This window comes from Suillus paluster (genome assembly GCF_016628075.1).
Source record: "Suillus paluster strain FC165 chromosome Unknown EDB91scaffold_8, whole genome shotgun sequence".
Taxonomy (NCBI): Eukaryota; Fungi; Basidiomycota; class Agaricomycetes; order Boletales; family Suillaceae; genus Suillus; species Suillus paluster.
This window is the reverse complement of record NW_024537568.1, coordinates 1-20334: the sequence shown is the minus strand read 5'-3', so window position 1 is coordinate 20334 and position 20334 is coordinate 1. Positions and strand designations below refer to the sequence as shown.

The window sequence follows — 20334 nt, the reverse complement described above, 5'->3', positions numbered from 1 at the left end:
GTATTCATAAGGAAATTGTTTGAATTTTCTGTTACGATATGGGATTTTACCCCCCCTTTGTGGTCTAGCCTCCTGGATAGACATATGAGATTAAATTGCGCTAGGAATAAACACCATCTAGCTTGACGTCTAGTCAATGTGTGCAATTTGTCTATTTTTTCCAGGTTTCGTGAGTCTAGAATGACTTCCACTGGTAGGGGTGACTTTTCAACTATGTGCTTCCACTCTTGCAGGGCTCTATATATTGAGAGCAAATCTTTGTCCTCTGCTGAGTATGCGACTTCGTTGTCGGTCATTGGTTTCGTAAACATGGCAATCGACTGCCTTTTCCCGTCTTCCTTTCTCTCGATAAGCGTAGCTTGAATGCCCTTCGCTTGGGTCTTACATTCTATAGCATATAGCTTTCTCTCGATACTCGGTTTCGGTGTTTCACTCCTTTGTTTAGGGGGAGGACTACCCTTACTCGTAGATTCCTTTGAGGGTTGCTTCGCCTTCTCTGCGATAAGCTTTTTCAATAACGCTTCTAGACCTTCTAGCGTTATTTCCTCAATCTCTTTCTTTGAGTTTACTTTGGTTTCTTTAGCAGTTTTCCTTCTGCGTTCTCATTCTGCTGCTCCCTTGATAGAGAACCCTTTGATAGAGAACATTTCTTCTGACCTACGGTCTACGTTCTTTTCTACTATCTTTGGTTTTACAGACGGAACTGCCTTTGGTTTCGGTGGGCTTACACCGATCTTGTCTTTTGATTTAAAGGAGGGACTACTCCTTTCGGGATGTGCGAATGCACAAAGAGAACCATATCGGCACTTCGGGCCGTTTCTACATGGGGTTCTGGATTTGAATTTGAAGACTGTGACTGGGGTCTTCTCCTTCTTTTCTGTTCTCGGCTTACTAGCCCTAGGAATGGGAATTGCCTTTTTCTCTACCGGTGGCTTAACCGGTTTTTGCGCCTCGTTTGGCGACTTCTGAGTTTTCTCGGAGGACCTATGTCTTGGTAGGAACACTCTGGGGATTGGACATGGTGAAGAAGTGACTTTGATCACATATTCTTCAACACCAGCGGTCGTTATCTCCTCCATTGGTTCTTCCCTTGATTTACCAGCCTTTACTTCGGCTAGCTCCTCTTTCTTCTCGTAGATGGTTCTTTGGAGAGGCATCTCTACCTCTATTTCATCCCAAGTACATGGGGCATCGTTCCACTCGTCCATTTGAGCGATTTGGCGGCCATAAGCCGTTGTGAACCATGAATCTACCTCGAACTTCCTTTTTTGCTTAAGGCGGTATGATTCATCTTTATCGTCGTATAGGATGTAATAGTCTACATTGTTGACTAGGAACTCTCGACAGTCTTCCTCTATTGCGCCACGAGCATTCTTGCTCATCGTGGGATGGATTATTACTGCCAGGTGATTCCATTCCTGGTCTTCTCGACGGTCTCTGTCTTCGGTTCTTTTGTAGCTCTCTGGGACTTCGTCTTCGCCTTCTGGGTATGGCTCAGACTTTCGTCGTGGGGAACGGTATAGAATATTTGGGGTCCTCGGACTTTCAACCGGTATCTCTAGTGCCTCTTCTGTCCTACGGACTGCACTTTCTGTTTCAATAGGTATTTCAACCTTGGATGTTTCTTCTGTCCTACGGACTACATCCATTGCCTTTTCTATCGTTGGTGGCATAACAACTTCTGAGACCTCCTTGATCTGTCGGAGTATCTCTGCTGCTTCCTCGGCCTTTCGGCGTTCAGCAACTCTCAGCGCTTCTAATGTTTCCATAGCGCGTTTTAGCATGTTTTCTGCTATTATTTTATCTAGGTCGGACAACGACTCTTCGATAGGTTTTGCAACCTTCTCTACGGTTTCATGCTCCGTCTTCTCATTTGGTAAAGCAGGGAGGATCTGCTCCTTTACCTTATTTGTTTCGGCAGTAGGTTTCTGCTCTGAGACTTTAACGGAAGAAGCCCTTGCTAATCTAGCTTCTTTTTGTTTCTGTCTCTTGATCTGTGATTTTGATAAACCAGAATCGACTGGTCCTTTGTTTGTTTCATCGGTTGTCTCCGATTTCTTGTCTTTTGTTTCAGCAGGGACTACTGCTTTTATCTCAACGATTTCCACTTCAACGGCTTCTACTTTTGTCGCTTTCGTGGTTTCGTCTTTGATTCCGTAACCTCTTTTTATTCTCAGGATTTCTTCTGCGAAGGTTTCTTTCCTGATTTCAATTGGTGTTACTTTCTCTGGTTTCTGAGTACCAGTCGACTCCTTAGGTTTAGAGGAACCCGACGACATCCTGATATTTTCTGTAAGGGTTTCTTTCCCTTTGCCTTTCGGCTCGTCGCGTATCTTCTGTCCTACGGACTGCGCGACTACTACGGGTTTCGGAGCAACCTTGGGCTCGGGATTTTGTACGTTGGCAATCTTGGGCCATTGGGTTGTCATTTCTCTCGATGACAGTAACGGCGATGATGAAGAAGATGATGTGGGCGATGACGATGGTGTGGATCTAGGTGACGATGGGAGTGTGTCAACATATGCGGTTCGGATAGCGAGGGATGGCAATTCAGCCATTGCGCCTCTACACCTAATTCGGAACGTGTCTACAGTCTTTTTGTTTGCCCTAGCGCAATTCTTGCAAAGGCTCTGATAGGAGATTTCTCCATCTTCAAATTCTACACCTATCCAATGTGTGATTTGCGGACCCTTTGCATGATGCGTATTAAAGCAAAAGCCTTCTCGGATCTGAGAAGCTAGCTCTTCATAGTCATCAACGGTAGGGGCGGAATATCTCATGTTGCCGGCTGCGTTCCGGAATCCTATTCAACAGAGTATATTTTGATTTGTCAGGGATCTCGTAAGATATGACCGAAAAGGGAAAATGATGATAGAGAGGCGACCTAAGCCCGTATAGTAACGTAGTTGCCGGCTTCTTGGCCAACTAGGTTCTAAGGTAAAAGGCTACGGTAATTTATACTAGAATGCGGTAAACAATATGCGTGAGAACCCACGCAATATTGCTACTACACTCGCGAGTGCCGTTCTCTAATTCTACGAAGGGGGTTCTAGGATATAGCGTTGAGCAGGCAGGTATTGGGCCAGCACTCAAGGCGACGGATACAGGACCTATATGTCACTGTTCCTTATAGACTGGCGGCTGCAGTAAGGCAGGGCCTGGTCTACTTCTACTAACTAGGGGAGGGAATGTGCACAAAAGAAGTGCGGGGCTGCGGTCTGGGAAAGATGGTTTAAAACGTGATCCGCAAGACTAAGCTCAGCAGAACAGCCGATGTTCTGGATGGAAGGTATCGACACAAGTGCCATTCGAGAGTCGGATCGTCGTCTCTTGCGAGGATGGAGTATACGAGTGTCGAAAGACAAATAGAATCATGCGAAGGATGATATGGAGCGTCGTCTAATAGTCGCCCGAAGGTTGGAGTACAAGAGGGCGAACACAATCGAGTCGGGTGGTAAAGAAGACTTAACCTAATGTTATGACCAGCGTCCCTTAACCTAACTAGTAGGTGTCTGGAGTATGGATCACACCACAGGACTCAGTCTGAAGAGGATAAGGCAAGGGTAATATTGAGAGGGAACGTCTAGGCCCTACGATGACGTAGAAACGAGGAGGTTAAGTCTAAGGAGTACTACTGACTACTACCTAGACTATATACTACTATTGGGGCGGAGCTGTCTGAGTATGAAAGGTATGTGATATAACTATATACGGTCATAACATTGCACCTAGGGTATAGGGCGTCTTATCAACCAATCAACTACAAGAAGGAAAGGGTAAAGGGTTCATAGGGCTAGGGGTATCGGTAATTAAGCAGGGTTCTCAGGGACTGCTTCTATTCAGGGTAGACGGAGATTAAGAAGGGTGTGAGAGAGTTCTGTGACAAGAAGTCTCGAGCGGTAATTAAGGATCTCGATTTGAGATGGAATCTGAGGATCTAGATCTAAGGATCTAGATAGGATCTGGATCTGGAGATGTATCATGTATGATCGGATCTAAGGGTTCTCCAGGGTCTTCGGTAATGGGTATGCTTCTCTATGAGCGGTACTTCTGTGATAGGGTTTCAGGGTTCTGCTGTGACTGTGCAACAGGTTCTTATGTAAGGGGTTCGGTTAATGACAGAGGTAACTCTTAACATGTCATATGTGAAGATGTGAAGGTCTGCGATGTGAAGAGGTGATGACCCTTTGAGAGATAGCTCGTAAAGTACTCTTCGGTTATGGTTCGATCATAGAGGCATGTAGATGCTTATGATGTAACCCGTTGCCTAATCGTAGGACTTCTAAGGATGTGATGAGTTCGTATGTCTAGGGTTACGGATAAGGATGGATGACGTCGATATTAGTATAGATGTGATGTAAAGATAGTGATCGTTAATCGGTTATCCATCTTATCTTATCAGGGATCTATCTAATCTAATCTTATCGGATAAGGTGTCTTAGGGTTCGATAATCGAAATTTAGATGCAGTTGGTAACATTCATGACAATGTCAAGTCTTGTCTTTATTGCTGTCTTGAAGTTCTGTGTCTGTTGGAACATGATTGTGCAAGGAACATGGGATTTTTCCAACTTGTTCTTGTTGTACACATTGAGGAGGGGGAATCAAGTCGTTTGAAGGTGATTTTGGGAGCCAAGACTTTGAACTCTCTGAGAGTTTAGAATAGATAACTGGAAGAGCCTTGAGTGTGCTGGGGACAGGCATTGAGAGAGGTATGATGATGACAACCAGTGGCCTGTCAATCATGTGGGCTGAGCCCCACTGACATTGGGTTTTAGTCAGCTGAAAGCCATGTGTTTGAGGTAGCGCTGCACAGCACTACACAGTGGGTCCTCATGTAAGATAGTGTACATTTCATGATGTACAGTGATGCATAGTGATGCATAATGTCATACAGAGAGTGTATAGAGTTCTTTAACCATTAATATCTATTATCATCTTCAACCTAGTACTAGTACTTCAACACAATTGAATCATGATGCAAAAAACTACGAGTTTGAGACAGCATAGTAGAAGTCTTTGTTGATGTATTTGTTCAAGAAGAACATCTGAGCTAAGTGAGCACTATTTTCTGCTGTTAGATGGGAATTAGAAACACGGCCAAAGCGGGGGATAATATGAGCCAAAGAATGAAGTTGATCTAGTGGGAGGATGTTACTGAAGGGAGTCCCTGCTGATCACATTGCACATTTTAAAACATGCATTTGCATTGTGTGTTCCAGTAAGTTGCCATGTTGCTGAGGCATGACATCCAGCCATTGAACATAAGTAAGGAAACGCGCAGCCCAAGAAGCACTACTAGTTTTTCCTTGTAGAGGAAGTGGTTGCATGATAAGGTGCACCTCCACAACAGCATGGCCTGAAAGTTGCTCAGACATCAAACTTGAACATAATATACAAATGGACATTTGAAAACGTACCTTTAAGCCCACTAGTGGGCCATTCTTCACATCTGGTGTCATCAACAGTGAAAATAGCAGCATCATAGTGGCCATACTTCCAAGTTGCATTCGGAGGAGACGCATTGATAGTGAGAGCAGGAGGAATGATCAACGTGCTGTGGTACAATGCCTGCTGTACATGTACTTTGAACCAGACCATGAGGTCATCAAATGGAAGAGGTGCATCGGGCAGTGCTCAGTGTTGTCCCCCCAGCAAGTAGAATTTCTGAGCTGTACCCTCTCATTGAATATAGTCAGCGAGTGCTCCCTGCAAGTCAGGTAGAGAGAATTTTTCAGCAATGACATTGACTGGTATGCATTGTATGGAAGGATCTAAATTTAAGTGGATTGCTGTTGCACCAACCGTGAATGTGCAGAGAGACTTGGCTACCCTGATATTCAAAGAGACCTGCTCTGCCTTCCTGAAGAAATCAGTCACTGCATGCTTTGGGCCCCAGAGATCATCACAAACAGTCTGCAAATGTGCTTCATCAATGTGTAGACCTTCATCCAAGTCATGATGTTCCAAATCAACATCCATTGTTCAAGAAGTGGAAGCTTGTGACTGTGATTGTGACCGAGTGATTGTTGATGTTGTGATCTGAAAGTTTCAACACTTTTCTTGGCGATCAAGAAACCAGCAGATTTGAGCATCATAATTGATGTTGTTGGAGGAATCTGCATGATCCTTGATTAGGGTGATGTGAGCATGCTCTGTGGTGTCGGCAGACCACTGCAAGGGAGAGCTGACTTGACATATACTGGGCATGACACTCTGCATCAACTCCAGTTTGGGTATATGCCAGTTGTCAAGGACCTGTTTGCTCTGGGCACCTCGACACGTGCCGAAAGTAATGATATGTTGCTTGTGTTCATGAAATTCCTTGAGGGCACCAATAATCTTTTGACAATGTGCTTCATTGATTGTTGTCGCTTGTGATAAGTAGCAAAGTCCATCAGTGCGCAAACAGCTATGTCAATGCCATGGGGGGCTGCATCTACAATGAGAGCAACAATATAATGTTGCATGTCACGCTGGGCTCTTCCAGTAACTTGTTTAAGCTTTGAAATGCCATCCTTGAAGTGTCGGAACATTGTGAGTGGTTGTAAAACAGAGAAGCGAAAGTCTAGTTCCTGCTCCCCAACAACTGCAAGACACCACTTAACATCGTGGTCATAGAATTCATGGTGCCAGTGATGCAGGGATTCAGGAGTGAAAAACAAATGCGGATCCGTAAGTGGCCAATCATGCCAGAATGGCTGGGCTACACCACTCAGGTGGAAGGCAGCACATGCATTAAAGTAGCCTTCAATGTTGAGGGGATCACAATCAATGCCAGAAAGCTGGTCAAGAGTCATTTTAGCTGTTTGAGGGGGGTGTTGGAAGGCATCTCCGAAATTTTCGTACATATCCATAGTTACTGGCAAGGTCTTTCCTCAAACACATCCAAGCATGCATGCCTTGGGTGTATCGACAATGTATGAAGCTAAGGGGGTAAAACAATATCTGAGGTTCCCAAGTGGGTCTGACATCATCTGCCTGATGCGTGCAGCTTGCTTGAGCGGCTCTAGCACAATATCTAGACATTGGTGGACTAAGTGGGCTTCAAGAACACTCTGCATCCGCTTCACTGGATGCAGAAATTCAGCAATTGGAAGCAGTGCTGTCAGGAGGAAAGCATGTGAGGATGCCTTGTTTCGAGTCACCATCTTGATATTGGCAAGGCTGATCAGGAGTGGGTGAGCGACACATCCACCAGTCATGTTGGTAATGTTGGTTTTATCAGAGGAAAGTATGACACCCAACAATGTTGCACCATCTGGAAGTTGTGACTATGCCAGGGTGTGAGAGTCAGCAAGATGAACTTGGAGGTTTGATTTTCTCTGTCATCTGCCTAGTCGTGTGCTACCCATGGGCCAACAGAAAAGGCAACAAGTTGGAGCCACATTGGTTCAAGTTGTTGAATCAGACACCAACGATGAACTAGTGATGGTCCAACCTCCCTGTCACCATACAAACCGACCTGGTGCTGGTGCTGGAGGAAGGAATTCCCAGCTAGAGAAGATTGGAAATGCTATCCAGACTCCAGCCAGAGCACCTGGCAAATTGAAGGTTCGGAATGTTGTTGTCCCTCTTGATGAGCCTGAAAATGTGATGGCTCCACCAGTGACAAAGAAGAAGGGGAGAGGGAAAGTGGCGCCTCAGCAGCTTGAGAGGAACTTGAGTGTAATAGTAAGTACCTGCTTGGTCAATGTTCTCTCTTGACTATCTCAGTACTAATGTTTGGTATTCAGCAGGAGGCATCCAAGTCAGGCCTCACTGCTGCAGGTCCCACACCTGCTCTACACATCATGGACCAAGGAAGGTTTGGATTGCAGGATCATCCAACTCCCTCAGCATATGTTGGTTCCAAACCACTCTAGTCCCATCAAATGGATCCTCAGCCTGACTTAACAATATCTCCTAACCAGCCCTATGTCCATGATTGCGGTACCTCTCAAGGTGCTTCTCGTGGTGCTTCTAGGGGTGCTTCTCAGGGTGCTTCTTGGGGTGCTTCTTGCAGCATCTCTCATGGCGCCTCTCTTCGTGACCCTCAGGCTGATGGAATCAGAATTACAGCTGTCCAGCGTCCTGTTGGTACTCATATTGTTTCTCATGATATTCCTCAGTCTGTCAGCGACCAACGCTCAAGCTCATCTATTCCCATTCTCAACTCTGCTGTTCAGCAGGAGCCATCAACGACCATAACACCCCATCACATCATTTCTCGTACTCCTCCTGCTTTCAGTTCCTCCACTAGCCAAAATATGTTTGGTGATGAAACTGAAGAAGGTAACGAAGAGGTGGATGAACATGACATTCCGCAGCAAGATCAAGCAGATTGTACTTACTGTCATTCCAATGGCATATGAACTAGTACTCAGCGTCAACAGGAACACAATTGACAGTGTCAAACTCAAGGCAACCGGTTTGCTGAAGAAAGCAATGTATTTGCATGGCTATCCTGATTCTGAGGTACATTCTTTGTCGTCTTTAATAATCAATTCTAAATATTTAGTAGGGTCATGCATCTAACTTTGCAAACAACATGATCCACATTGTTTGCCATAAGTCATTTTATGACAATGGTTCCAAATCACTAAAGCAATTCCCTGAGTTTCAGAAGACTATTCCGCCCCCAGCGCTCTTCCTCGTTGGAACTATCGTGAGTGCACCTGTAGCATGCTCAAAGCGCGTTTACTGATTCTGACGTTATCCTACTGAGATTCATAATGTAATCTATATCTACAGTAAATATGGTCAGGTAAATGGCGCCAAGCAGACACCCATTGAGGATTCAGAGACTTCCTACAATTGTATTTCGACATTGTTTGACTGCACAAACAAAGACAAGTACCATGGACCAAAACTATGTCAAATGCTCAAAGCTTGGGCATTGGAAGGCATGTAAGTCTTTCCACATGATTTTTCACACGAGTAGCAGTATATTAACTATCGAGTTAGGAACACACATGGTGCTGGCCTTGGTACTAATGAAGGTGATGATGGCTGTTCTGAGTGGGATGTTGATCTTGATTAGTTTTATATACTACTGTTTTGCAGCATCGTTTTGAGTAGAATTATCCTTGGCTTTTGTATTAATGTCCTGGTGTGCAAAAATAATTGCTATAGTACTGGTAGTATATTACAAGTACTGCTATGGAACACCATACACCACTGTATGATACTGCATAGCAGGTTCATGCTATACAGTGTCATACAGCACTACAGCATTGTGTGGGATTGTGCGGCACTGTGCCATACTTGATAGCCGGCGGTAACTGTGCCCAACTGCACAACATGACACATCCGAAGCACACACTGTGGCTTGGCTGTGCATGGGGGGACTTCCCTGTGAACCCTGAGTCACTGTATGGCAATGTGCAGTGCCACATACCTTATTTGGGTTTTGCTGATGTAGGACTTTTTTTCATGTTTTTACCACATGTCACAATTTAAGTTCAATGACCTCAATATGGGTGTGACTGTCACATGAAATAGGTTCGATTCGCTCGGCCTGTGATGGTGTGACGAACTTAGGTGCACATCTCTACAGTATATGCATCAATTATGACATTTGCAGAGTATTTCTCCTAATTTACATCATATTTCACTTCCCTACTCATCAATTCTGGATGAGCAGTTATGTACTTCTGAGATATTGTATATATTATTGAAAGATTGCTAGGGATCATATTTTCAAGTCTATAGTTAAAACTGAAAAAGTGCGAAGCTATTTGTTATTTTTTTGTGTGCATGCTACATCTGGTGGTGTAGGGACCTTCAGAGGGTCAAAAAAGCGGTGGATTGGACTCATATATACTAGCAAACACATACATCAGGAAAACTCTCCTGGGCTAAATTTGTGTAATCTTGAAAGTTCATATAATTTTTCTTAATCACTTGTATTTAGAAACAAAGTTGATAACAATGTAGCGGCAATATGAAATTGTTTCGCAACAGAAGAGAATTAGTGAGTATTAACTGAATATCAAGAAAGTATGTCTATCAATGTATGAGTTGACCCAAAATGTGTTACAGTCCTCAAGAACGGTCTCACTCCAAATCCATTCTCGTGGAGCCGAGTCTCCAAACTTTGGAATAAGGTGGATACTATGCACAATATCACCCACTGGCACGATACTAGCCACTCTGTCACCACCTTGCATCAATCTTGACAGTTTATAAAGTCCATTGTTTCGGTCAGGAGCAGATGGGAAGGGAGTGAACCATTTGATATATGCAAGGTGAGGAGGAATGTTGACAGTGGGTGGAAAGAGCAATTGTAAAGACTTTTGGGGCAAGGAGAATATAACTCAAACTTGCCCCACACTGAAACCTAACGAGTCAGTGAGCCATGAGTCCTTGAGTAACAATCAGAATCACGCACCTTTGAGATCATTTGTAACCAAGTCTAATGAAAGCAGTGTCAGAGCGCCGATGAATGAGATGAGAGCCCAACTTTTGTTGAGGCTTCGCGTGGACACTGTCCAAGGTAACATGTCCCTTGGTTAAACCACCAGTATCAATTGAGCACCACTTGATCTTGTGAAAGACGGGCAGACGGTGGAAAGGAAAATGAATGTCACCCACCAAATGATCAAGTTCTCAATTGCGGAGCGGCACAGAATGATCACCTCGACTTTTGTGCACAATGTAGCGTGTGAGGGCCTCGCAAAAATGAGTTGTGCCGTAATCTTCGACCAATTTTTGAATGCTGACAGCCTTTGAAGTAGGATGTTTCGTCATCACTTGTTCACGACGGAATGTCATATCCGGGGGACGCGAATGGTACGGCTTGAACTGGTGGCCACCAGCAAGACACCAATCAACATACTTCTGGTGCCATAAATTTTTTTCCTTTCGTTCGAGCCAGCACGTCATCTGAACAAACTCGTCCTTGTGGTTGGTAGCACAGTAAGCATCCTTCACTAAGTCAATGTGGAGGCATTCAGTGTATTCAGTATTGTAGTTGTCTATAGTACCAAACAACGTGATCATGAGGTGGTAATGACGAGTGGCATGCAACTTTGGTAAGTTGAAATTATTTCGGACACCAAGCTGAATAAAAATGTCCTTATTTTCATGGAAAAGATCCAATGCCTCGTCGAGTGAGTGAAGTGTCTCGGAGCTATGACAAGGGTATTGCGCAAGATACAGGAAGTCGAGTAGGCCCTGCACTGCTTGAAGCAGATGACCTGAATTAAGATTGTTGGGCAAGCGGATGTCGATAATGATACCAAGGATGAAACGGCATATTTGTGCGTGTTCGGTGCCGCTCACGCGTGACAGGCAAGAGATGCCTTTTGTGAATAGGCGGACATGATGGTTAGGAGGGAGCCGTCGACAACGAGCATTGATTTCTGCCGCTCCACAAGCTGCGGACAACCATGCCAGGAGATGCTTGATTAAACCTTGATATAGCTGGTGCAGGACATCTGGTGTGATAGCGTGAAAGATATTCGCGAAAGGCAGATCCTCCCAAAAAGGATGAATGATAGGTTTGATGCCTGCTGTGGCACATGCTCGAACAAATGCTAAATTTATGTCGTCGAATGCAGCAAGTGCGTCCAGTACCTCATTAAGATTTCACAAGTGAAATGGTGTCATATTACTTCCTGTATCCTTGGCTTCAACATCACACTTTGGGCACTCTCCAAATTTGACACCGGTAGTCAGGAGTTGTTCTGGGTAGTCACCAACAAAATTTGCAAATAACAGATGGCAATGACGACAAGCACCATCACCACTACACATGGAAATGCCCTCGGATCCAGCAGATTTGAGTGGAGCAAGCACACGGCGCAAATACGCATGGTACAAATTCGCAATAGCGCGACGACGAGATGCTTTGTTTGTAATATGTTCGAGGCGGCTTGTTGGCAGATAAGTGAGAAGGATGTGGCTACCAGATGAAGGCTTGTGCCGAAGTTCATTCGGTATGTTGCCAATTGTAAGATACACAGGGTAGGCTGTCTTGTTGCGAAACATGGTCACTTGTGTTTTGTCGGAGGAAATGATAATTGGCACTATAGTTCCACCAGGATGATGCGCATCGAGTTTTTTCTAAAGACGTTAAGTAATGAAGTCTGATATAATAACGAGTCTAACATACCTGCATTTCCCACCACCATTTGCCAGTATGCATGTTGTGGAATAAATGAACAGTCTCATCGTCATCAGCATAGTGCCGCTCGGGGGCAAATGTGAGATATCGAGCAAAGTCAGGATCGCCGTATAAAGACTTCACACATTTGATGATATCGCAGTAATACACATTGAATGCTTCTCCAGCGACAATGACTTGTTCTCATTTGAATTTCGGTCATCCTGTCAGAAGCTCATGGTCAATCAACTTGTTCAGCTCGTTCGCATTTTTGAATGACAGTCCCAAGCGTTCACTGACCTAGTAGTGTTGTCATCAATTAGATACTCATGCAACAAATAAAAATTCTCACTCCATCAATAGAGAGCAAGTCTGTAAATGCAGTAGAGCTTGACCCACGAAGCTTGGCCCATCATGCTATCTCCCATTCAATCTTTGAAGCGAATGGGTAGTACAGGTTCTCATCATTCTCATCATCAACCAGTTGCGCTCCATACATCACATTTGCAGACTGGTCAGGTGAAAGTCGCGATGTTCTTTGACCAGCGCATTGTGGGTACAACAAGTGCAGCGGAGAGAAATCAATCTACTACACAGTTGGGTCTTTGCTGCCTGCTGCCTCACTTGAGAACAAGCATGTTCGACCCTAAAGGGGATTGCTACTGGGGAGTGCTAATCTCTGTCTAAGCGACCCTAATCAACCCTACCGCAGGTAGGATGAGGATCCGCAAAAATGCGGAACAAGCAGAACAAGCAGAACTCGTGTGGAACAAGCGGAACCCGAGCGGAACTCAAGCGGAATGGAAAGGAATGAAACAGAACTCAAATGGATAAAGCGTGGAACGTACTGATTTGTCGGAACTCGCAGGCGAAGTCGAAGGAAGTATATCAGGAGGTTAGATTGATAGTGGGCATAAGTCAAAGCGGTCCTCTAGTAAGGTGAAGGGAAAGTGGGAAGGTAAAAGATGGGATTCAATAAAAACACCCAAGCCCTGAGTACCACTACTTAAAGGGAAGATTATTTTCAAGGAACACTGAGGTACAGGTAGTAAACTTCTCAGGAAGTGGAAGTGAAGGCAGGCAGTGCACATGGGCGCAATACTCCGGAATAGGGGTCCGTGCCATAAGGGCATGTGTCAGTTTGATCCGGATAACGTTAGGAACAGCGGGAAGAGAGATACAGTGTACCAATGGACCTGGAAGGATGGGGACAGGACATGCGAAGGTTGTCCGACAATGCATGGGAATATCAGATAGTGCGGGCGGGTTCCAAAGGATGCGCAGGAATGCGGAACACATCAGACAATGTGCGGGAAATGCGGAACGTGTGGAATACGCAGAACTGATGTGAGATGATGCAGAAAGGACGGGGTTTTACACCTACAGTGGGGGAATTCCCCACAGCATGGGTCAGGATAAGGCACAACTACACATCCATGATGCCCCTGTGCCCGAGCCTTGATGTCCTGACGAGTATTGTGAGCTTCGCTATCATTGATATTGTTGAAGGTGCCGTCCTCAGGTAGGTCGGTATCATCAAGGCTGCCATCCTCATGTAGCGACGGCACTGGCACCTCCCATTCAGGTTCGAAGAATGAGTCATCAATGTCCTCTCCCTGATAACGAGAGGATTCAGTACTGAACCTTCAGCTTCAAATTAACCAAAGTCCACTCACCAGATTATTGTCAGAGTCGCTATCCTCTCCCTGTGAATGAGACTGATCAGGGTCGTTATCCTCTCCCTGAGAACACAGAACTGAATTCAGCTTCAAATTAACCAAAGTATGTAAGCAAAAAAACTCACAGTCCATTGAGAGCGAGAGTGTTCAGAGGCGTCACCTTCAGCTTCAAAGTAAGCAGAGTAGTCAAACTGAGAGTAAGAGCGGTCAGAACCTTCAGCTTCAAACTAACCAAACTAACCAAAGAAATTGGCGAACCTTGGGATGCCCTGACTCAGGTGCGAAATTTTCGGTGGTTTTGTTGACTGGATTTGGGTTTGTTCGGGAGCGTGAATTCCTGTAGAGTGCTTGACATCAGGAGTCACAGCTCTTTGCGAGATGCTGGCTAAGGCCAGTGACAGTGAAATTGTTACGGCCACATGCTGGGCACGTCTGGAGGCTCATACTAAAGAAAATGAGTGAATAAGTGGGTGAAAGCAGAAGAGGGTAAGCCTGAGGTAATTGTTTGAGAGTGCTAACCCACCTAGTAAAGTCAAGTCAGGGACAGACTGTGTCCGAGATGCGTGTGGCTGTACTACAAAATTTAGTGGCCTCCATTCTGAAACTCAAAATTATTTTACTCTTACCTCCATCACACTCCCTACCAGTCTCTGTCAATCACACTCCCTACCAGTCCCCGACAATCACACTCCCTGGCAGTCCGAATTTTCTGCTCTCTACTTTTTTTTTAGTAATTCAAGTCCCAACTGAATGAGTTAAAATGACCGCACCTCAGAGTAAGTGCCCATAAAGACAAGCACAGACACTGTCTCAAAGGACCTCCATAGAGTTGGAAACACTCTTATGTGGTGCAAAAACGAGGGCTTTGGAGAATGCAGGTGAGTGAGAAGGACACAAGGAAAAACTCGCTACTAACCTGAAAATAGTGTGGAAGCAGGACAAATGCAAGCGACAGACATCGCCAGCCGAGCAAGGTGCAAGAGGCTTGGCCACAAAGAAGAGAGCTCCCAGCACCAAAGTATCCAAAACGCCTCATAAACAGAGTCTGGGGCAGAAACCTTTGACACTGAGTATGTGTTTCTCGCATGATATAAATTGCCACTTACTGATGTACAAAAATTTGCGCAGAGTGTCAGCGCATTGAATCTGAGTCGGAGGCCAGTGACCATGATAGCTTTAGTGAAGGAGATAAGAAAGGTTAGTCATCTCGTTCACTGGCCAAAAAGGAAGTCTTACAAGTCATGTGTGCACAGCATCCCATTATCAGCACCCAAGCAAACTTTGTCACACTTTCGCCATGCAAGATGTGAACGTCATGTTACTGATCTCAGAACATGAGCAGAGTGATGTTGACTCGGATGATGCTCAGCACAATGTCCATGATGCAGGTGCTGACAGTGACCATGACAGTGACAGTGACGCCGCAGGTCTCAATGACTCAGAAGATGATGATTTAGATGCGGCTGCGAGGATGCTTTCAGATGAGGTAAGTAGTACTTTAACATTTCGTCAACATCATAAGTCCTCACAAACAAAAAGGTTGCTTCACTTGTCACACACAGCCAGAAACCTCGGAAGTCTTCAAAGGTGTCTGACTGTGGTGCCGACTGCTTATCTGCTGCTGATAGGAAATGAGCGACAGAGGTGAGAACTGTTGAATTTAAATAAGTTTTTTTTATCACTGTCCTTGATGCATTGAACTCCGACCTGGGGCGATGTCGATGATGCCCTTTCAGAGTCCGTTGAAAGTACCACTACTGCTGGTGAATTGTCGATTTCCTCTGACAATGAAGGTACTGCAAAACTTGCCCGAACCTCTGCAAAAAAGAGTGTCACCTCGCTTGTTTGAACCGAGAAAGGCAAAGTCAAACTTCTCGATCAGAATCTACAGACTCGCCAGGTCATTCAAGCTGCTATCTCTGAAGTCAAGTGCCATGTGATGTTTGTCCATGGGTACCCCGAATTAGTCGAAAAGAACCAGCTCTCAATGCAAACTTTGTTAGCCATGGCTGAGAAACGTGGTGTGGACACAATCAAAGAACATCTTCAAGTAGATGAGCTGTATGCTTTACAGCTCGGTGCCTTGGTGAGTTGATTCAGTTGCAGTGCTTACCCAGGATATTTCTAATCATCCTTAATTTATCTGAGGTGGATGCACGCATCCCAATAATGCGCCACAAACTGAAAGACGACGCTTGCACAAACATTGATGGCTACTTCCGCCTTGGGCACAAGGACTTCGCAAAGGCGAAAACATTGACGGAAAAGCTAGTTTACATCTATGCTATGAAGTTCGATGTGAGTCCTTTACACTTTCTCTGGCTGTCGCTGATAGTTGTACCTCTTTTTCAGGTCAACAATAATGCCACACCCGTCAGGAACAGGCCCTACCAGGGTGAAATCCTCATATTGTTGATATCTAACCAGCTCTTTCATAGCTCAAGGGCCATTGGCATGAAATTCGCATCACGCTTTGTCGAAATTGCCAAGAACAAGTCGAAGCGTCCCGAAATTCCGATACCCTTCCTCGCACTGGTGGCAACAGCGGTAGTGTGCTTGTCTTTACTCTGTGAATATGCTGCTCAACTTTTCATAGGTTTATTCCGCTCTTTTATGGAAGTCACTTGGTTCTCCAGGGAAGTTCAACTTCTCTGGAAACCAATTCAGCGAAGTTTACAGCTACCATGTCAAGTCCCTCGAACAGCTGAAGCACGATGCACCTGGAAAGTTCCATTATATGATGGCAGATATTTACGAGGCTGCACAGTGAGTGTTCTTAGTCCTCAATGCTCATTACTGACTCGTCACTTGGCTTACAGTAAGTTGAAACGCAATGGTGCTACTGGGGATCACATCGAGCTGAACACCTTTGAACTGCTTGACCTTGAGGGTATGGAGGAAGACTAGTGACGGGAATCTGCTCTTTCGGTGTACCTATGTGATTCAAAGATTGTGTCACGAATTCCAAATACGAACCATTTTTCATTTCTCGGTTTTCCTTCGGCTACTTCCAGTACCCAAACCGGTCACGTGACTCCTCGTCATATATCACCTGTTGCTTCTCCAATTGGCTCCCCTACTCCACGGGCTAGAACAATCTCGCTTCCCAAAGAAGAACCAGTCGGAGCTTGGGTTTCTATTTAGTTGCCATATTACTCATTCGCTTATATATCATGATGTCATACTTAGTCATCCACAGTATTGTACAACTCTTTTCTCATTGGCTGATTTCTTTCAGACTCCTATTCAATGTTATGTATATAAGTAGGTTAGTTAGTGTAAGTACTCCTTAGACTTAACCTCTTCGTTTCCTACTGTTGTAGTGACTTAGACGTTCACACTCAATACTATCCTGTTCTCATCATCACTCTTGACCGAGTCCTAGTGGTTGTTGTCAGACTTTGCCATTCGGTGAACTCTGGTCATAACAGATTGTCAAGACTCACGGCATTGATTGATATGTCTCTATTCCAGTCATTACTAGCTATTACATACCCTTTTCTAATCAAAAACTAATTTGTTCGTGTAATGCTGTCTGATGGCAGGGAAATTGGTGAACATTGTATGCTGAAATTTGAATGGATGGTCTCTTGAATGCTTGACAAATTAGTCAAATAGCTAATGGTTAGAAACATTTCTGTCAAAGTTTCTTGGGGCAAAATAATCTATGTGATCCTTGAAATCAGTTGCTTTCTGAGTAATCCGTCAATAATTGTCAATAATCACTGATATTTAGCCCAGGAGGGTTTTCCTGATGTAAATAGTGTGTTAAGACATTCTACCATTGAAGGGGCAAAAATGCGAATGTGTTTTTCATATATATTTTTTCCTGTATTATATGTGTAGGTTTCTGGAGCTTGTGTTGGGACAAAAACAGACAAAAAAGTGTTCTATTGTGACCTATTATGTGTACATATCATACAATAATCATTCTCTACAGTAGATAGGTGGATGTGGTGTAGTGGGCAGGAATATGCTAGGGAGCAGTGTGGGAAATGTTGAGATCCAGGAGTAAAGTTGCCGTGGTGCGGTTCTGAACTGCCCGAACCGGTTCTGCACCGCAAACTGCACCGACAGTGCGGTGCGGTTACGGTTGGGTTCGACTGATACGCACTGGGAGAGGTTCATGGTTCGGGCGCTGGGCTTTTTGTGTGAACCGTAGTGAACGTGTTCGAACCGTAACCACACCATATGTACTACAAATGTTGAATAATCATTTTGAGAAAGAGGAAGCTCAATTTTTGTTTTGGTCATGCAGCCGGCAGAAATTCTAAAAACACTGATCTACCTATTCAACTGCGAGCAGCGAGTACATCAAAATGCCTCTGCAATTCGATGCTCCAGCACTCAATCCCGACGGCTCCCTAAAAAACGCTGAAGAGATGGAATGGGTTCAATCTCCTACTAGTCAACACACACCTTTGACCCTCAAAATACCTGCAAGGAATAGGCCGTCTTCACCAACCCCATTAAAAATTATATCTTCAACCCCCACTGACTTCACGAATCCTTGCAAACGAAAAACGGCTGACAATTCCGCACCTGCAGCAACTTCCGATCCAACGCTAACGGCATTAACTCGCCCAAAAGGGCAGGCTGGTACCAACGCAAAGTTGAAGAAGACTGTAACACCAGCGATCGCACGTGTAAAGCAAAATGGGCTTCATCGTACAGGGTCATCTACATCAGTCGAAGATGAGACTGCTGATGATACAGCATCCGAGCTGGTCAAGAAAAAACGCAAAAGAGGTGATGGTGCCATGGACATTCTGACAATCTTCAAGCTGGTCGACGACGAGGATCCTTCACAAGGTTATGTCTGTGAGCCTTGTGTGTGAGTACCAAACTTATGTTTCATGTTTGTTGGAGACTCACTTGGCTTGTACTAGCGAGCTTCGTGAAGCCAATCCGAAAAAGCATGGCAAACTGCAAACTATCTTCAAAGGCAACAACACTGCTATGCGCACTCACATCCAACGTATGGGCATGTCTCACTACCGTCAATACTGTGAGAAGTGCGTGCAGCAAGACATTGACATGGACGAACGATGTGTTCCGCAGGAAGAATTGGACCGTTTGGAAGGCAAGGCAACCAATACGTAAATTACACACAATTCATTTTGAATTGTTGAGTATACCTTTACCTGATGCTGACTTGTTTTTTGATAGGCAACAAAGCATTATTGACTTTGCGGAGACGGTGAAACCTACAACAGAGCCTCAATATACGAAAGATGGTCTGCAAGAACATATCATTCGCTTCGTTTTGGAGACTGATCAGGTGTGTGAATGACCACATAATTCGCCTGTCAGCATTGACAATATCTGCACAGGCACTATCACTTGTCAACCATAAGTCGTTTCGTGACCTTCTCACTTACAACAGCCGGAACAAAACCAAAGATGCTGATATCCTGCATCGGACGAAAATTACCACCTGTGTTCTCGAACGTGCAGATGAAATTCAAAGGGATCTTGCCGAGGAATTACAGGTACGAGACGTGTTTTTTCAAGGGCCATAATTTATATATAATAAACAGGAATCTCCTGGTCGTGTTTCCCTGACTTTTGATGGGTGGACATCAAAGATAATGACATCATATCTTGCTGTAACGGGGCATTGGATGACAAGAGAATGGCAGCTGCATTCCGAATTGTTATCTTTTTCAGAGGTTCTGGGTAGTCATACTGGCGAGAACCTTGGCGAGGAATTATATGATATTTTGGATAAGTTTGGCATCTCCGATAAGGTTGATTCGAGTTTTGCTATGTTGTGTGTTGCTCATGGTGCATATTAGGTACAGAACATCATGGCTGACAATGTCTCTGTGAACGATAAAAGTTTGCGTGTCCTGGGCAAGAAATTGAGGGCGAAGTCACACGACTTTAATGCAACAGCGCAGCGCTCGCAGTTGGTACTGTCAAAATCTCATGATTGTTGTTTTACTAAGTTGCATTAGCTGCTTCTCGCATGCAGTGGCCCTTGCCGAAGGGGCATTTTTGACGAAGCTATCTCCCAGCATCAAGAAAAAGAATTCTGTGGGAACAGTCGAAGATGCCTCTGTGATTCCACCTCCTTCAGACACCTTGGGCGAGATTGATGCCAGTGCTGATGATGAAGACATGGAAGAAGGAATTGAGGCTCTTATCCAAGATGCCGAGACTGCATGTGCAAACCTGCCTGCTGGTTTGGAACAGGTAAAAGTAGTTTCGGGGCTTCTACTGAAGGTTCGAGGATTTATTGCACAGGTACCTTCAAGGCAACTATCGAGGGTTGTTGTTCATTATTTAATTTATTGTCACAGCAGGTTCGACGGTCCCCATAAGCCAAGAAGTACTTCAAGAAGTGCTGTGAAGATGCACTTCAGCAAGAGCTCGAGCTTCTCCCGTACTGCAAAACTCGATGGGGCTCATGGAATGGTGTTATAGCCCGAATGTTATTACTCAAGAAAGTAAGTTGAACTTCCTTTCATTCAGATGTTACATTCACGTTCAATTGTTTCAGGCTGTTAAGATATTTATCAACACCGCAGATGACTCAGATGATGTACCTAACGTTGACAAACAC

At 44.7% G+C, this 20334-nt stretch overlaps 7 protein-coding genes across 7 annotated transcripts; 2 read left to right on the top strand and 5 right to left on the bottom strand.

Annotated features, from left to right (window-relative positions):
• Positions 1-759: 759 nt before the first annotated feature.
• Positions 760-2780, bottom strand: EDB91DRAFT_1078973 (uncharacterized protein; the record flags this gene model as incomplete). The annotated part of the gene is made up of 2 exons (XM_041315065.1): positions 760-806; positions 893-2780. The coding sequence occupies 2 exons, from the start codon at positions 2778-2780 to the stop codon at positions 760-762; spliced, it is 1935 nt and encodes a 644-aa protein (XP_041180843.1).
• A 2396-nt stretch (positions 2781-5176) lies between these two features.
• EDB91DRAFT_1078972 (uncharacterized protein) lies at positions 5177-5600 on the bottom strand (the record flags this gene model as incomplete). The annotated part of the gene is made up of 2 exons (XM_041315064.1): positions 5177-5358; positions 5420-5600. The coding sequence occupies 2 exons, from the start codon at positions 5598-5600 to the stop codon at positions 5177-5179; spliced, it is 363 nt and encodes a 120-aa protein (XP_041180842.1).
• Positions 5601-6220: 620 nt separating this feature from the next.
• EDB91DRAFT_1244640 (uncharacterized protein) lies at positions 6221-6856 on the bottom strand (the record flags this gene model as incomplete). Its single annotated transcript, XM_041322430.1, has 1 exon — positions 6221-6856. One exon carries the CDS (start codon positions 6854-6856, stop codon positions 6221-6223), a length of 636 nt encoding a protein of 211 aa, XP_041180841.1.
• A 21-nt stretch (positions 6857-6877) lies between these two features.
• EDB91DRAFT_1047398 (uncharacterized protein) lies at positions 6878-7270 on the bottom strand (the record flags this gene model as incomplete). The annotated part of the gene is made up of 1 exon (XM_041313322.1): positions 6878-7270. A coding segment is annotated over one exon (393 nt), but the record flags the coding sequence as incomplete, so codon positions are not given.
• An 82-nt stretch (positions 7271-7352) lies between these two features.
• On the top strand, positions 7353-9021 carry EDB91DRAFT_1244639 (uncharacterized protein; the record flags this gene model as incomplete). The annotated part of the gene is made up of 7 exons (XM_041322429.1): positions 7353-7673; positions 7739-7843; positions 7913-8250; positions 8309-8456; positions 8503-8646; positions 8707-8888; positions 8946-9021. 7 exons carry the CDS (start codon positions 7353-7355, stop codon positions 9019-9021), a joined length of 1314 nt encoding a protein of 437 aa, XP_041180839.1.
• A 940-nt stretch (positions 9022-9961) lies between these two features.
• On the bottom strand, positions 9962-12403 carry EDB91DRAFT_1235446 (uncharacterized protein; the record flags this gene model as incomplete). The annotated part of the gene is made up of 7 exons (XM_041321322.1): positions 9962-10273; positions 10304-10320; positions 10391-10588; positions 10619-11558; positions 11619-12047; positions 12097-12290; positions 12388-12403. The coding sequence occupies 7 exons, from the start codon at positions 12401-12403 to the stop codon at positions 9962-9964; spliced, it is 2106 nt and encodes a 701-aa protein (XP_041180838.1).
• A 2123-nt stretch (positions 12404-14526) lies between these two features.
• EDB91DRAFT_1078969 (uncharacterized protein) lies at positions 14527-16673 on the top strand (the record flags this gene model as incomplete). The annotated part of the gene is made up of 11 exons (XM_041315063.1): positions 14527-14542; positions 14594-14644; positions 14693-14836; positions 14895-14963; positions 15098-15252; positions 15395-15410; positions 15626-15852; positions 15915-16064; positions 16119-16316; positions 16363-16532; positions 16586-16673. 11 exons carry the CDS (start codon positions 14527-14529, stop codon positions 16671-16673), a joined length of 1284 nt encoding a protein of 427 aa, XP_041180837.1.
• Between the last annotated feature and the right edge of the window lie 3661 nt (positions 16674-20334).